This window comes from Caenorhabditis remanei, chromosome X (genome assembly GCF_010183535.1).
Source record: "Caenorhabditis remanei strain PX506 chromosome X, whole genome shotgun sequence".
Taxonomy (NCBI): Eukaryota; Metazoa; Nematoda; class Chromadorea; order Rhabditida; family Rhabditidae; genus Caenorhabditis; species Caenorhabditis remanei.
This window is the reverse complement of record NC_071333.1, coordinates 13363194-13379546: the sequence shown is the minus strand read 5'-3', so window position 1 is coordinate 13379546 and position 16353 is coordinate 13363194. Positions and strand designations below refer to the sequence as shown.

At 40.3% G+C, this 16353-nt stretch overlaps 4 protein-coding genes across 4 annotated transcripts; 2 read left to right on the top strand and 2 right to left on the bottom strand.

Annotated features, from left to right (window-relative positions):
* Positions 1-379: 379 nt before the first annotated feature.
* On the top strand, positions 380-1798 carry GCK72_024650 (uncharacterized protein; the record flags this gene model as incomplete). The annotated part of the gene is made up of 4 exons (XM_003118125.2): positions 380-421; positions 472-598; positions 648-1407; positions 1651-1798. The coding sequence occupies 4 exons, from the start codon at positions 380-382 to the stop codon at positions 1796-1798; spliced, it is 1077 nt and encodes a 358-aa protein (XP_003118173.1).
* A 901-nt stretch (positions 1799-2699) lies between these two features.
* Positions 2700-5102, top strand: GCK72_024649 (uncharacterized protein; the record flags this gene model as incomplete). Its single annotated transcript, XM_003118281.2, has 10 exons — positions 2700-2786; positions 3289-3447; positions 3499-3605; positions 3746-3861; positions 3914-4096; positions 4215-4331; positions 4492-4690; positions 4735-4820; positions 4865-4979; positions 5027-5102. The coding sequence occupies 10 exons, from the start codon at positions 2700-2702 to the stop codon at positions 5100-5102; spliced, it is 1245 nt and encodes a 414-aa protein (XP_003118329.2).
* Positions 5103-5327: 225 nt separating this feature from the next.
* Positions 5328-6879, bottom strand: GCK72_024648 (uncharacterized protein; the record flags this gene model as incomplete). Its single annotated transcript, XM_003117605.2, has 6 exons — positions 5328-5423; positions 5480-5613; positions 5662-6124; positions 6172-6443; positions 6494-6562; positions 6606-6879. The coding sequence occupies 6 exons, from the start codon at positions 6877-6879 to the stop codon at positions 5328-5330; spliced, it is 1308 nt and encodes a 435-aa protein (XP_003117653.2).
* A 1118-nt stretch (positions 6880-7997) lies between these two features.
* Positions 7998-16353, bottom strand: GCK72_024647 (uncharacterized protein; the record flags this gene model as incomplete). The annotated part of the gene is made up of 17 exons (XM_053735977.1): positions 7998-8240; positions 8298-9017; positions 9099-9662; positions 9716-9768; positions 9817-9915; positions 9985-11536; positions 11588-12196; positions 12247-12398; positions 12450-12714; positions 12767-13316; positions 13369-13990; positions 14283-14530; positions 14578-14824; positions 14877-15077; positions 15536-15922; positions 15969-16152; positions 16201-16353. The coding sequence occupies 17 exons, from the start codon at positions 16351-16353 to the stop codon at positions 7998-8000; spliced, it is 6849 nt and encodes a 2282-aa protein (XP_053579543.1).

Here is a 16353-nt window from a genome sequence, read left to right as displayed (position 1 = left end):
TCGACAACCATGCACACAGATGTTACCTCCCACACAATGGAGGGATCTAGAAGCAAAAAGCTGGTGGAAAAAGAAAGAAAAGAAGATAAAAGAAGTGATCACAAGTGAGACGAGACAAACAACAACTGAAAAAAGATAGAAAGCACAAAAACTTCTCTCTAACCCACATTACACCGATACACTCTGACGGCTGAACCTCTCCGACATCTGAACTCTTCTCCTGTATCTCTAGTCATCAAAGTTTTGTCACCGCCGTCGAGGAAAAAGAAGAAGAAATAGGTTTGGCACTGCCAAGGAAAGGTTTTCTGCCTTGACTTTTCTTTCTCTCGTTTCTGCTTTTCTTCTGGTTTTCTACTAAATCATATTTTTCATTTCAGGTATGTCGTATTCAGCGTATCTCCCAAATAACTATCATGACGAGGTAAATTTTTATCATGTCCAACCAAAGATAACATGTGTCTAACCTTACAGACAAAAATTTACATAAACGGTGTTGAGCTCCTGAACCGACATGAGCTCTCATCAACTCAGGATCGTGAACTTCAACGTTTCATCGATAACAATGCTCATATTCTCCAAATTCAAGAAAAAGAACTTCGTAAGTTACAAATTTCAACTATAAATTTTCTATTTTTAAAGTTTTCTAGCGCCTCCACCTCCTCCACGTAAAACACCATCCCATAAGTATGAGGAGATGAGGAGAAGTTTGAGCCGTGGACCGTCTTCAACTCTGGAAAGATATAGTTCGATGGATAAACTATTCGGATCTCAAAACAAGGAGAAAAATGTGGAAATTGAGCAAGGGATCAACCCGAGAGATCTTCCCATCTGTCCCAACATCGAAGGTCACAACTACACTAATGAATTTCCTGGTCTCGAATATTTATCGGATAACAAGTTTATCGAGGATTTGATCAAAGACGGTCAGGTATCTATCGGTAACACTGGAATGATCAGTCAACCTGGTTCCCGTGTTGGATCTGCAATGAGCAACCCATATTCTCAAACACATTCGGCAACTTCAACTCTCAACCGTCAATCTCAATCTAACACCCTTCCTCATCATTTGCCGCAGTATCAGCAGTTCCATCGCCACGCTTCGCCACCCGTAGCCGCACCACAACATCAAAACAACACCAATTATTACACTGAGAATACATCAACTACCACCACCTACCAACCGACTAGTGTAACATATGGAAGTTCGAATGCCAGCCAATATGGAGGTCAGAGTCAATATGGTGGAAGCCAGAGCCAATATGGAGGTCAGAGCCAGTACGGTGGCAGTCAGAGTCAATATGGAAGTTTGAGCAATGTTGGAACTGGAAGTACTTATGGAACACTGAAGGGAGGAATGAAACATACTTCTACTCTTCCACCAACCAGTCCTTACAGTAGTCTGAAGAGGTGAGTAAGTCATATTTGAACTAAAATTCTTTTTTTTTTAAGTTTAAATGAGATTGGTTAAACATAATGAGAATGACAGCTGCAAAATAACTCATACATTTCTTTTGCTTTTCACATCTAGATATTACGCTCCTCTAAACTTTGATTATTAGTTTCTTTTTTAACTTTTGGAGATTGTTTGCTTAAAAACTAGTTTTAGACAATATAATTTTCTTTCAATGTCTAAATTTGGTTTATTTGCAGAAAAGGCGTGAGCTGGCTTGATCAAGAACGTGCTCGTTCGTTGTCTCCCGGTTTACACCAATCTACTTCTACAACTCGTCAAGTTCTTCATCAGTATAACCGTCCAGCCTCGACTATTCACACAACAACTTATACCACCACATATTAATTTTTTCTGTTTTTTCTTTACTTACTTCCATTGAAAGTTTTTTTGTCTTTAAATGTACCAAAATACAGAAATATTGTGTGATTGTAAAAACAAACATATGTTTTTCAGTAAGCTTTGAATAATTGAAATGTTAATCAATACCAGAAGTTTTTTCAACTATTGTTTTCAAACTCTTTCCCATTAACTGTCTTGGCCAAATTTCCCGATTCTTTTTCCGCATTTTTATGTGTTTCGTTTTTCTTTCTTTCCCTTTCTTTTTTCTCGCAAGAATTAGTCGAAAGCATATGTGTATAATAAAAGTGTTACACACGAAACTAAATCCACTTCATAACTCGATAGTCATCTGGAGATTGGAAACACCGCCCAGTCATGGGAAGACAATTCGTTTTGAATGACAGCTAGAGGCTGATCTAGAATTCTCCAGAAAGTTTTCAGTAGAATTTTAAGAATTTTATTATTGAGAGAATCTGAGCTCTCAATAATATTTCTGAGTCATTTTTTGAGAGTTAGTATTTTTAGTTTCCGAACTGTCCCTAGTGCAAATTCTCATCTCTGGTCATATCTTCAAAATATTGGTTCACCTACTTCCTATTTTTTTCTTAAAACCTCCAAACTGAACGGAAGAAGATAGAACAAGAGGGGATGCAGTGGCGTTGTGCCATATGTTATCGGCTGATATCTCTTCTCCCTCCTCCCACTCCCGTCGAGCCGATGCCATCGTTTTCTCTCCTCCGACTCCGCTCGAGACATAAAGACAAGAAACGACACAAAATATCGAGCCGCGTGGCAAATTCTTTTCTTCCATTCTCTCTGGTTCTATTTTTTATCCATTTATATAATAGAATACAATTGTACTTATCCTTAATTTCAGTGTCATCTAACTCAAACCGTGCGATAAGAAATGTCTCAATATGGTAGTGCCGCCAACTTGAGTAGCTTCCGGGAAAGAACTGGAAGTCCATCTTATGCATCTCTTGGAAAACATAGAGTAAGTTCTTATTTTTGATACTGAAATTATAATCATTTGTATCCAAAAAAAATCAGTAGATTAGCCTTTCTAAACCTGAATTTTTTTAAAATTGCAACATATCTATTATGAAACTATTTCCCCTAGCATGTTGAAACAATTTCTGTTGTACTTTGAGTCATATCTAAAATTCCAGCCAAACCCCGCTTTTTTTATTTTGATCCAAAACAAATCAATCATGGAAAAACCCGGCGAAAGATCCGAAATCTTCTATCTGTCGGGTGCGTAGGCGCAAAACAAAGCTCACTGCATTCTGTGTTGTAAAGTTAGAAACAGATATCTTGGGTCCCGATGAGACGGGTGGGGGGAGAAAGGAGACTCATCTCAACGATCAATAGTCAATTCAATGACGTACCCATTTGATTGCTTTTTCGGCACGACCCACGCGGAGGGGAATAAAGAAAATGAGAAAAAAAGTTCATAAAATGTCGAATGTTCTTTCGAGAATAAAAACTTATTTTAGGACGATTATAATCGTTTCGAAACTGCAAGACACGCTATGAATAGTCGTTCGAATCGCTCTCAGACTAGTCAAGAAAAGGAGGAAATCCGTTTTGGCGGGTTCGGAGATCGTGCTGGAAGTGGAGTCGAGTTGACTGGTTTCAATTGGTCAGGAGGAGAAGTGAGAAGATACATTGGATCAGAATACATGTGGAACATTGATTAATTTCAGGTCATCACTTCCCCAACTCAACTTCCAAAAGCTCTCAAGCCAAGAACCATGTTCTATTCTCCTATTGGAGATGGAACTGTTGCTGCCGACGGTTATGAACTCAAGAGGTGAGTCAAAGACATTTTGAAATTCCGTTGGCTAACTTGTGATAAAATTGATAATTTTTCACAAACTTTTTGAAAGTTTCAAGATCTTCTAGAGATCAAACACTTGTAAAAAACCAGTATTTCCATATTTAACGTTTCAGACGCCCAGTCGACTTGTCCCCAAAGGTCACCGTCACCCAACTCCAACATATTGAACGTGGAAGCAAAGGGCATGATGGAGTAAACATCATCGAAAAGAACTGGAGCACTGGAGGATGTAAGCCATTCACAAAATTATAAATTTCATACATTCCTAATATTTATTTCAGCTGTTCCACCAAGTGAAGCCGGATTCGGAAGCGAGTACGGACCTGGAAGTGGTAGAAACTCTCGTGCGGGAGGTGGTGCATTCAGCCCAGAACCGTTCCCAAAACCAGCAGCAAACCTGGGAAATGGTAAACCAGCTGCTGCTCCACCAGCGAATGATTTTGGAAACTACCAACCAAAGTCTGGTAAGTCCTTGTAAATCTTTGTTATTTTGTGTCCAGTCGGTTTTTGAATTCCATCGCAATACCTGCTAGAATGTTCTTCCAACCTATTGTCTTTCCCTTTCCCTACTGTCCATTTCAGATCCTTATCCGGCTGTTGCTCGTCCAGTCGGTGGACTCGGTGGACTCGGTGGAGATGGAGGCAATCCATTCGGTGGATCTCAATCTAACTTGGGACCGAAGGATGGTCGTAACAGTGGTAATTTTCATAATTAATTTTAAACTCTCCATTTTCAATTGTTTCTTATCCCAATGTCTCCCAATTTTGTAAAAACAGAAATCATTCGGAGTTGTCCTAGAAAGTTCAGCTGTGTTGTCGAAAATATGGTGCATTACCCCAAAATCAATTTTCTTTGCAGTTGCCTCGTCTGTTTTCTCCGACCCATCTTACCGTCTTGACACCAAAACCGGATACCTCATCACCAATCCACGTGAATTGATTCATCAATTCGCTACGATGACTCCAGTGGCCACTATTGACGATAGCGTCAACAACACGCCAGCCACTCACACTATCCAGAAACAGAGCTACTACAAGAGAACCGAGGAAACTACTGAGTGAGTTGAAAATTTAAAAAGTTTTGGACCAGAACAATTTCCAGAGAACAATTTGCACCACATGCTCCATACAGAGCTAACCACCCAGTCGCTTCACCCAACAAATTTGTCCGCCAACTTCGTGATGACAGTGAGCCTTACTTCTGAATAAAATTGCTACAAAAATTGTTGCAGACCTCACTCACAGCCAACGTGAAGCTAACACTCATACTGAACCAGCCTATCAAAGAGATCCAAACTACAACCAGCGAGTCCAGGAAATCAGAACCAAATCTACCACTTATTCGAGGTAACCGGAATAAGGTTTTGTTATCACTTCTATTCATTAAGTTTCAGAGGTGGAGATGACATTGACCAACTCACTCAACAACTCGTCACTGGAATGCAAGTTGGAAAGTCACGATACAACTAAACTCAACAAAAAACACCATTTATTTTACTGAAGTAATGTACCTAAAGCTTCTTACAACCATTCTCTTCAAGTTTTCCGTTTTTCTTCCTTCCGCCCTCCCTGCTCCAAATTTGTATTCAGTATTTTTGTTCCACCATTTGATGTCATCGATATTTTATTCAACGTACTTATTATCAATAACCAATCACTCTGACTCAATACAATATACAAAAATATAATTTATGTTTACAACTTTGATTTCTTGGCCTTCTCAAGGAGGGTTTGAAGCTTTTGGAGCAGCATAACGTTTCCTTTCACTTTCAGTTTTCCTCCCATGAATGCCTGTAAAGTAATGTTTGATGAAATGAGAGCTTAGTGCATTAAGTGATAACACAAACCTTTTGGGCATTCAATTTTCCGGCTGCAATGTCAACAAAATCGCTATCAGCAACAGTGACCGTCGCATTTGGCTTCTCTCCGTTCTGTACATCACCCAAGTATACGGATGGGTTGGCACTCTTGAAGTCGAGAGCTGAAAACACAAAGTATTACTAAAGGAGGTTTTTTTTAGGAAACTCACTGAATTTTCCAAGCTCGTTCTTTCCATCAGTGATGACATAGAGAACAATAGCCTTCAATTGCTTCACAGCATTTGGATCAGCCTTCACACCATCAGCCATTTCTTGGAAAAGTGCACTACTCTTGATGTTAGATGGGAATGCGCCTCCAGATGCACCTCCAGTGGCACTTCCATTTCCAGATGAAGACTCATGCTCCTCAAGAATCGAGACAAGTCTAGCACCTTGTTCAGTGATAGTTCCAATGAACTCAGCTCCATTCATATTGGTGATGGTAGACCAGTTCTTTGCAATATCGTCAGCTGTGGCATGAGAGATAACTTTTCCCTTGGACTTGTAGTACTGAATTGTTCCGTACCATCCTGCTCCAGCTTCGAAAACTTTTCCGGACTCTTCGAAGGAGTCATGAACCATGTAAGTCACCAGTGGAGTGACATACTCTGGTTTCAAAGCGTCCACAAGATTCTGAAATTTATTGTTGTATGATAGAAAACCAGAAAACAAAAACTAACCTGTGGCATGACAGTTTCTGTAAGTCTTGATCCAGCGGTTGGAACCAAGGTGTTCGCAAGAATGTTGTACTTTGCTCCCTCCTGGGCAAGTGAGTTAGCAAAACCGATGAGTGCACTCTTGGCAGCAGCATAGTTAGCCTGCCCAAAGTTTCCGTGGACTCCAGCATTGGAAGAAGTGACAACAATACGACCGTATTTCTGATCTCTCATGTATGGCCAGGCAGCCTTAGTCAATGCGTATGCTCCTTTTACGTGGACCTTGAAGATAAGATCTGCAATTGTTGTTGTGATTTTGAAGACAATGTTAAGATATGATGGTTACCCCAGTCAAGTTCAGTCATCTTCAGAAGAGAAACGTCACGGAGAATACCAGCATTGTTGATGACGATATCTGAACAAAATAGCGTTTACACTAAAAAAAATTAGATTGTTACCAATTCTTCCAAAATTGTCAATCGCTGTCTTAACAATCTTGTCTCCAAACTCAACACTGTCATAATTTGCAACAGCTTGTCCTCCAGCTGCCTTGATTTCTTGGACAACTTTATCGGCCATTGAAGAAGAAGAAGATGTTCCATGTCTATCACCTCCGAGGTCATTCACAACAACTTTGCATCCTCTTTTGGCAAGTTCCACGGCGTAAGTCTTACCAAGACCACCTCCAGCACCAGTCACAATAGCAACTTTTCCATCGAAGCGAAGAGCCATTTTATTCTGAAAAACCCAATAAAAAATTATATAGCGAAATACTGGTTTAAAACACTAAAAACAACCGAAAATGGCAAAGAAGAAAAGAAAGATAATCAACTGATAGAGAAAACGGGGCGATTGATTATATAGTTGACTACGCTGTGGTCTTCTCTTACCTCTCAAATCTATTACTGTGCGACAAGAAAAAGTGTGTTGCGTATGATAAAGGTACACTCGAGTCAGTTTTGGAGAGACATCACATTATTATCGCTACAACAATTCAAATGATTGCTGGAAAAAGGTTGGAGTGGTTCCGGTAAGCTGGAAAAGGTTCAGTTCCGTGAAGAGTATGATACAATAGTTCTGTATTAGGTAATGGGATAATAAACGTATTCCAGGTAATTTTTTACATACATGGAACAAAAAAACACCTTGATTGTAGAAGTCCATTTTTGTAGTTGACCCTTTTTTGGAAATCGTCTGCATACGATTTTTATCTGTAGAGATGACAGACGAAAACTATCTTATCAACAAATATAGAAAATATCTATAAATGCAAATTTTTGGTTTCATGAATTGGTTTCTTTTGTTCTGTCTTTTTTTTCTACTAGTAGCACAATTTTTTGGGGGGACTCATTTATCTGGTTAACATGATTTAACAATCGTAAAAAAACATAATGAACACAGAAAATGAGTTTTGGGAAAACGAGGGGAGGAGGAATTGAATAAGGCATTGTAAGCGAAAAAAAAGAAATAAGGCGACAAATCAGATACAAGTAAAACCGAAACTGGCAATTAAACAGAATTGAAAAAATGAAAAAATGACAATACACCACACAGAGCTATGACCAGTCTAGAAAAGTTATGAAAGATGTTGTAAGAAAAGGGCGAGTTTACCGTGATATAAGTTCCGAATCGAATGAGGTGAGGGGTTTGGGGGAGAAGCACGACACTGAAAAAAAGAAGCGGGTATGGTGGGCAATGACTGGAAATACACATGTACAAAAAAGAACGATAAATGAAAGAGTATGAAACAATAAAAAAGGGATAAAGAAAATTCTAACAAAATGTACAATTCAAAACAAGCATGAAAAAAATGTACAAGGAAAGAAGAAAAATGATTGGAAAGTATTCAATCATTTATTGACACCTCCAGGCACATCTTTCTCTCCCCATTTCCGCCGTTCGTCTTGATAAGTGTCCGGACGGAGTTGATTTCGTAGACCACCAAGAAGTTGGTAGGTAACTTGAGTGGCCATCACAATTGGTCCCAAGAATGTTGGAACTGCGTATCGGAATGCGCTACGCACGACAGAGTTTCCAGAAGCTCGATCTTCCTGAGCAGCCAACTCGAGGTCATCTCTGGTTTGGTGGTATCCCTAAAAACAAAATGGAATTAGTTACAAAAATGATGAAAAATACAATTTTAAACTTACATCATAAAGAATTCCATAAGCCAACTGCAAACTGTGACGGACATCTGTTGGATTGGTGCCGTGGTGTCTGTTGTATCTTCTAGATCTTCTCGTGGATGGATCATCAGGCTTGATTTCATTCATGGTCATTTCAGCAAGACTCTGAACAAAGCCAGTGACTGTCTGGGCCATTCCAACAATTCCAGCCGCTGAGGAGACACTGAATGATCCCACTCCTCGTTGTACTCCTTTCATCACGTTTCCATCATTCTTGCGGAATTCGGAAACTGGCATCCAGAAGAGATCAACCACACCTCTTCCAATTTGAACCAGTGGACTGATTGGTCCATAGCTTGCGATTACACTTGGCATGTTAGTCAGCATGTCTCCCGACCATTCTCCTATAGCGTGCTGCATACAACGTCCAGATCCTAGCAATCCGGTACGTGTATTGATCTTTTTGAGGGTGATAGGCATCTGGTTGAGCTGGCCGAATGCCATAAGAAGACCGACGATTGCTCCCTGCTTCTCCATGGTGATCTTCCGTTTTCCTTGGTAGTCCACATAAATGTTGACGGATGGAGAGAATACGAATTGCTTGAAGAATGTTTCTCCTCGTTCAACAGCTTCTTGAATCTCCTTGTCTCTTTCCTCTTCTTCCTTCTTTTGCTCTTCTTCCATTTCTTCTTCAACGTTTTGTTTCTCCTCGTCTTCATCATCGTCAAGACCATCCAAGAAGTTCTGAAAATAGAATAACGTTGTTGAATGTCATTTACTTACATTTAGTAATTTGTATAAAACTTTAATTTGTATAAAACTTACTGAATGCTCCTCCAAATCGTCACTGGTATCTACTAAATTGTGAACACTTTGAGTTGGATGAATCGATCCCATCATCGTAGACCTCAAGAGAATATCATCATTCGAAAGTGGTTGTTGTGGCATCTTAAGTGGTGGGAGCTCTCTTTTCACACTTCGTGTAGATCGTAGTGGACTTGACGGCATTGGAGAGGTCATTGATCCTTTTCCAGACTCCTCCTCATCCATCAAATTCAATGTTTGTAACTCTTCACACTTCGTCGTTTTAGAATTGTGATAATGGTCATTTTCAGTGTGAGCAGTGAAGTGGTCAATACTGTCATCGTCATCAGCCCAGTCACCGGCGAGATCAGAAAGATCAGCTGGGTGCGCATGATCAAAAGATTCGTGCAATTTCTGGTGTTGAGACGTGTGTGGGACAACAAAATCAGTGTTCGTCTCATCTTCTTCATCGCTTGATTCTGATTCGGAGTCATTGAAAAGTGGACTTGATTTTGATTTTCCCAATTCGTTGATTCTTCGGAGTTCTTCATTGATGTTGAAATTGCCCATTTCTTCGATTTGAATCTGAAAAAAATCGAAATATGAGATTGAAACCATTAATCCTAGGAATGTCTTACCGGATCAACAGGCTCATCGTCCACTTCGTTCTTTGGAGATTCGAAGATTCTGCCTAAAACGAACAATTTGTTGATTATACCCTCATATATATCAGTTATACCGATAGAAACAGCAGAAGCGGTTAGAGGAGCGTCAATAATTGGACGTTTGACAGGAGATTGATGGTTGGATGAGATTTTCTCGAGGTACGACAGGTCACCTGAAATAATTAGTATGTTAGTGTTTTCAGAAAATGTTAAGTTCAAACACCATGTTAATAAAAACGTACCAAGTGGAGTAGCTGGTTGTACTGGAGATGGTTGGAGTGGTTCCAGAGTCATTGCAGGCTCCGGGATGCTTGGGTACATACGTGGGGCAACGTCTCCTTCTGATGATGAAACCGATGTTTTTGGTGAAGTTTTTCTTGAACTGGGCTCTGCTGGAACTTCGATGACTGGTCGTTGAATCAATGGGTTCATCTGGTTTTTCGGGAGGTCAAGAAGCCTCGATGTTTCTTCAAAGAACTCAATGAGGAACTCCATAGTGTCTTGGTCGACGTTGATTTTGATAGGAAGCATGGAAACTCTCATCTTTCCTTCCTTTGATTGAGACTCCGCTATTCTCACACTGAAGATTGGAGCACTTCCACGTCTTGGTTGATTCACCACGGAATACTGGTAGAGCATTTCTTGGATGGTACTTGCTTTCACACAGTCCTTAATTACAACATCGCCGATTTGGAAGAGAGAAGTTGAAAGAAGAGGGGCGTTTTTCTCGAAGACTTGTTTCAAGTAGGTAATCCTATTCAATTCAAGAACCACGAACGCTGAGTGATCTCGGTTGGGTCCTCCAGCTGAGTTCTTCTCAATTTTTTGTTCTGGTCCATATCCATTTCTGTATTCCTCGGTGCAATAAGTTCTGATAGGAGATGGAGTGGTTGACAGATCATTTCCAGCATACAAACTGAGTCTGAGTGTCACATCTTTCAAGAAGTATCTCAGAGCTGGTGTCCAGTTTCCAGACATCGTTTGGTACAATCCGTCATTTCCACTTTCTTCGATCGAATGGAAAAAGTCTTGTTTGGTGAGTGGCGGCTCGTCATACTTGTTCTTTGCTGTCATTGATCTGACTCGAGATTCACCCGGAAGATTAGTTATCCCAGATCCGAATACGTTGTCATCCACCATACAGAACTCTTCATCGGTGATAGTGTAGTTTCTGGTGGGATCTTCCATATTTTTTGATGGTTTGCGGGAAGGTTTCTTCGGTTTTGGTTTTGTCATTGTGAATTCTTTGACAGCATCCTCTCCAATAGCAATTCCAGCACTCTCATCGTTCTCGTCGACTGCTTCTCTGATCATTGCTTGAAGTCTTTTCTCAACATCATCAGGTAGAGCTGCACCGACTCCCATTTTCTGAATATGTTTGCTCCCTGTCGATGCATCACTCCAAACCGATTCTCCCGCTACACTCTTCGCGATATCCTCATTCTTTATCGATTTTTCCAACTCATCAGTTTCCTCCTCGGCGGGTGTTTTCACTGGAACCTGTCCGTGACTGGTATATTCCATCACCGTTTGAATAAAAGTGGCGAGAGAATCCGCACACGCCCATGCGTTTATGATGTCGTTTTGACAGCGGATTTCGAATGCAGGGGTGGTTCTCGAACCGGTCTCTTCTCCGACAGCAAATAAAATGTCTAGTTGAACTGAACCAAAATCGAGGAATGGAATGAACTTTTTGGTTGGCGCTTTTGGTGCTCCATATCCTTCAAATCTAACAGCATCCTTGAGGGAATCGTGACTCATGTACAATCGGCAGCTCTCGAAAATGCAGAGTGTCTGAAATAAAGAAAATAAAGTATTGATTGACATTTCAAAGATACAACAAACCTTGGAGATATTCATATCCGAAACAATCGAGCTGGCCAGATTACAATGTCCTAGAGCTGCTCTCAACTTCAGTTTACTGCTCGGGTTGATCCATGAGTGATCGTATCCAATGATTGCGTTTTCCAAGCAAATATGAAGGTCTGTTGAGACAGTTGGAAGCACATATCCAGGAATAGCGTAGTCTTGAAGAGTGAAAAGCTCCGATAGTTGAGTAATCCAGAACGCTCCCCAGTTCTTGAATGGTTTTGCTTGAAGTTGTGAATTTCTGATTGCAATTCCAACCAAAACATCTTTCACGTTGACGTCCGGCTTGAAATTCATATGGAGGGCAACAGCGAAAGCGTCTTCCGTAGAACCGGAACTCAACTCATCAGTGGCAAGAACGTATTCGAGTTGGTTCAAATCCTTATTCCACTTTCCAAAATCCTTGGCAGAAATAACATTTGGAATTTGTACTCCTTTTAATGCATCCACACTTCCCACAGCAGCTTTTGAAGAGGTGAAGTGGAAATACGTGTGGTTGATATCACCATGGTAACCGGCTGTTGTTCCAATGTGCACTTTTTCAAGATCGAGCGAAACTTGAGCGGCTTCTGGTGCTTTTTCGTCCTGTAATGTTTTTTTTCTTGCTTTCAAATTCATTTTTTTATACAATTTACCTCTTTAATTGAAGTGTTGCAAAGGATCGCACATTTCTTGGCATTGAGTGTCATCACAAAAGTGTGCGGCACATCTCTGTCAAAATCAATGCTGTCCACACTCTCTTTCAACGTTAAAGCATCATCATCCGACTCAGAATGTTCACTTTCAGCTGAACAATTGAAAAGGTTAGTGCTCGAGTAACAACTAAAATGTGGGCTACCGTAGTTTTTGGGCGAGACACATTCTTGGAATGACTCTACCGGCTGCGCGTTGGTGACTGCATCCGCTTCAGCACGGAAGGCCGGGGCGGCTGGTTGGAACAGAGCCAGGTCATTTACCAATCTGTTGTAAAGAATCTCTAGGAAACTTTTCTCTGGAATGTGCAGTTTCAAGACTGGAATTGTGAACAACATAAATGTTGACGCGAAATCTTCACAGTCCTTCTGGAAAGAGAGAATCTCTCGACGTGTTCCTGCTTGGATTATCTGAAAATATATATTCTTTGGTTACTACTGAACTCAATAATTCAAATGTTACCTCTTCCTTTTCTTCTCCATCATGTGACATATACGAGCGCGGAACTTTTGAGAACGGACCTTCTTTCTTTGGATGAGCCATCATGATATCAGCAGACACTGATTTCAGCATGCTTTCTGGGATGCTGCTTGATGTTGAATCTCTGCCTGGGATTTTTGTGTTTCCATTGAGTGCCAATTTCAAATTGATCTTATCAAATCCATTTTTGGAAGCATAGAGAACTCTCTGTTGCTCTTTTGGAATGTTTAATCCTTCTCCACAGAAGTCTCCAAACATTTCTGAGCACAGAATTTCGATGAAAGAGACATCTTTCCCGATTGGAATTGAAACATCGATTTCCTTGATTCCCAATGAAAGATATTCATTGTGCACATGCCTCTGAGAGAATGGAAGACGAGATCCAGTTGGGTCGCGGAGATCTGCTTTTGGAATTCTCAGGTCCACTTGCCAGTTGGGACACACAAGATTGAAGAGAGTCTTAGATTTTGCGTCATCTTCAGTAGCATTCGCTTCGGCATATAGGTCGTCCTTCAGTTGCGGCACTTTATTTCTGTAATAAAGCCTTGTGTATTTTATTATTTTTATGAAATATTATTGTTTACCTTTGTGCACCCTTTTCCGATTCATCATCAAAGAATGGTTTGCAGATGATCAGATTTGAGATGCGATCAATAATCGAGAAATCCAGTTCCGAACGCACGGCTCCAAGAAGAACATCAATCTTGGTCTCTCCCTTCTTTTCAGACGATGTTCTCAGAACCATTTTGAAGTTGGGGTCACATTCCACATTTTCTTGGTTGGAATAATCAAGGATGTTGACTGTAAGCGGACCATTGTGACCTGGAGCGCTTTCTGGTGTGAGGTACTCCAACATGTCGAAATGTGTAGCATTGATGCGGCAAGAGAACGTGTCGACAGTTCCAATTCTTGAGCTGCTGGAAGTGACAGCCAATGATCCTCCAATGACTCTCAAATGGTCTTTTGGGTAGAAGGCCTCTGCAGCTTGGCGGATGTTGGCGAGTCCGTGTTTTGAGAGGAACGAAAATCCTTGAATCCCGTTGAAGAATTGCTTCGATTCCTTTTGAAGAGCCTCCAGAACTTTTCCATAACCACCGTGTTGACGAGCATAGTCGGAAGACATGTAATCACAGTGTGGAATATACGCCAGCAGTGTTCCAATGTGAGTTCGCACTGTGAATTCTTCTTTGACATTGCTGTTCGCTTCTGAAAAGTAAGTTCTTACTAATTTTAGCTTTTTTGTTAATTTTAGCGTCAAAATTGAGGTTTTAAAGTGGCAAAATGTTAATTGTTATGTTTTTAGTTCAGTTTTAAGAAGTAATATTACAGTTCATTTCCAAACTGAAGAAAAATAGATTGAAAATTTTCGAGAAGCCCCTTATCGTAAAAACTGCATAGCTTGAAGCGATTTTTGTAAATTATGACATCGCAATTTGTTTCATTCTGATTTTGATCGAATTCTGTACCTATTAAGTAAGAATAACCGAAAAAAACTTACTCAACGTCTTGAATTTCTCTTTCTCGCTCTTTTCCTTCTCCTTTTGTTTTAATGACTTTGCATTCTCGAATTCCTTGAACTCCTCGCCAGCATTCCAGTTACCGCCAAACGTTGGGACCGAGATTGGAGCTTCTGGTGTTTGATTTGGCTCCATATTCTTCGTCATGTTCTCATAGTCTTCTTTGCTCATTGGTTTTCCTTGCTCTTGAACAATAATTCCTTTTGGAGTTGTGATAGACAAGAAATATCTGAAAATTAAAATATCATGTATTGGAAATTTCGAAGTATTGTTTACCTTTTCATGATTTCAATTTGCGATGCTGTTGCAAACAAGTTCAGTCCTTTCACAAATATGTCTGTCTCAATTTTCGACTCCTCAATATCCGCCACATTAACATCGTTAGCCGCATTTTTTATCCGAAACACACAGGAAATGTCACCGATAACCTCGCCACATTTGATGGGGTTTGAAAATAGCTCTGGTTCTGCAGGAGCGGTTCTCAATGTCTCGAGCTGGTCAGGCGACGTGGATTCTTGTGTCACTAAAATGTTTTTGTTGGAAACCATTTCTCACATTTGATAAGAGTAACTTACATTTATCATAACAAGAGTGGAACGCGTCCATGTCGCTCATAGCCGATTGGAACATGTCTGGATGTGATGAATTGTAGACAGACTTTGTTGGTGACATCTGCTTGGCTTTTTCTCTCCTGATGTGCATGCTGGTGATGAGAATTTCATCTTCATTTCCCTCGTTGGCAATTTCAGAGAAAACGTCAGTGTGGATAGAGACTCCTGTATAAGTTATCATAGTTATCAGCATTTCATTTGATTTCTCGAATTAAAATACAGTGCTGATCATATTTCTAACAACACCGACTGCTTTTTGGTGAAAATGAAATGAAATCAAAATTCGAGAAAGTTTCTCGGCGTCGCTGATTGTTCAACAAAATACATTTTTGGTGAAACACATAAGAAAAAGATAGAATTTCATTTTTGTAGTTGACCATTTTTTGGTACAAGCAGTCTCTAAATTGTTATACTTAATGCAAGAAAACCATTCAAAAAAAAGTTCCAACAAGAAAGGGTCAACTACAAAAATAAAGTTATATTTTAAATCTGTGTATTCCATACAAAATTTTTTGTGGAACAATCAGTGACGCCGAAGGATACTCCTAAATCTAGTCATTTTCAACTAAAAACTGTCAAAGTAGTTATAAGTATAGTATTTGTTGACACTTTCAAACACTTACCGTGGAATGTGAGGTTCTTATTCAAATTGGTGGTCGATCCAACGCCGTGTGGTTGAGTGGTTACCAAATCGGTTGCGTTCGTGTGGTCCATCTCGCACGAGCGCATCTGCTCATCCATAAATGTGATTTTCTGCACATGGATTTCAACGGCAGTGGCCATCTCTGATTTATTCTTCGGCTCGTTTTCAAATCGAAGAGTCAGATTATGAACTGTCAAACAAAATCGGGACCACACTGCGTTGATGATTCCAGAAAAGCTGTCGGCGGTCTCTTCGTTTCCTTTGAAGTCCATTGTGATGGTGTTCTCTTTGGACACCTCATCGAAAACACTTCTCGCCATATCGTCCGTGCTGAGGCTCATCAGGACGCTCTCGATCATGGAAGTTACTGAAAAACTTTTTTTTGAAAAATTTAAGAAAGAATTTGAACTTACTTGTTTCCATGTCATCGAGTTTCACGACATCTGCTCCTCTGAATGTGAGTTGCAGATCTTCTATGCTCATTCTTGTTGGGTCCGTCATAATTCGCACCCAGGGGATCTCGATTCTGATCTTCCCCACGTATCCATCCACCAATTTCAGTGGGATACTTCCGGCGGCTAGAGCCGCACTGACTGCCTGAAATTTAGACATTTATTTTTCAAAACTTCGAATTGGAAAACTCACTCTAGTGTTGATATCTAGACATTCCAATTCTAATGATCCATTCGATAGCTCGATGGATAGCTGGTCAAATGATAAATTGTTGTCCAGCCATACCCCGAGGTATCTCTGGATCATTATTTTGCACCATACCCGATTTATGGTGTGCAGTGTCAT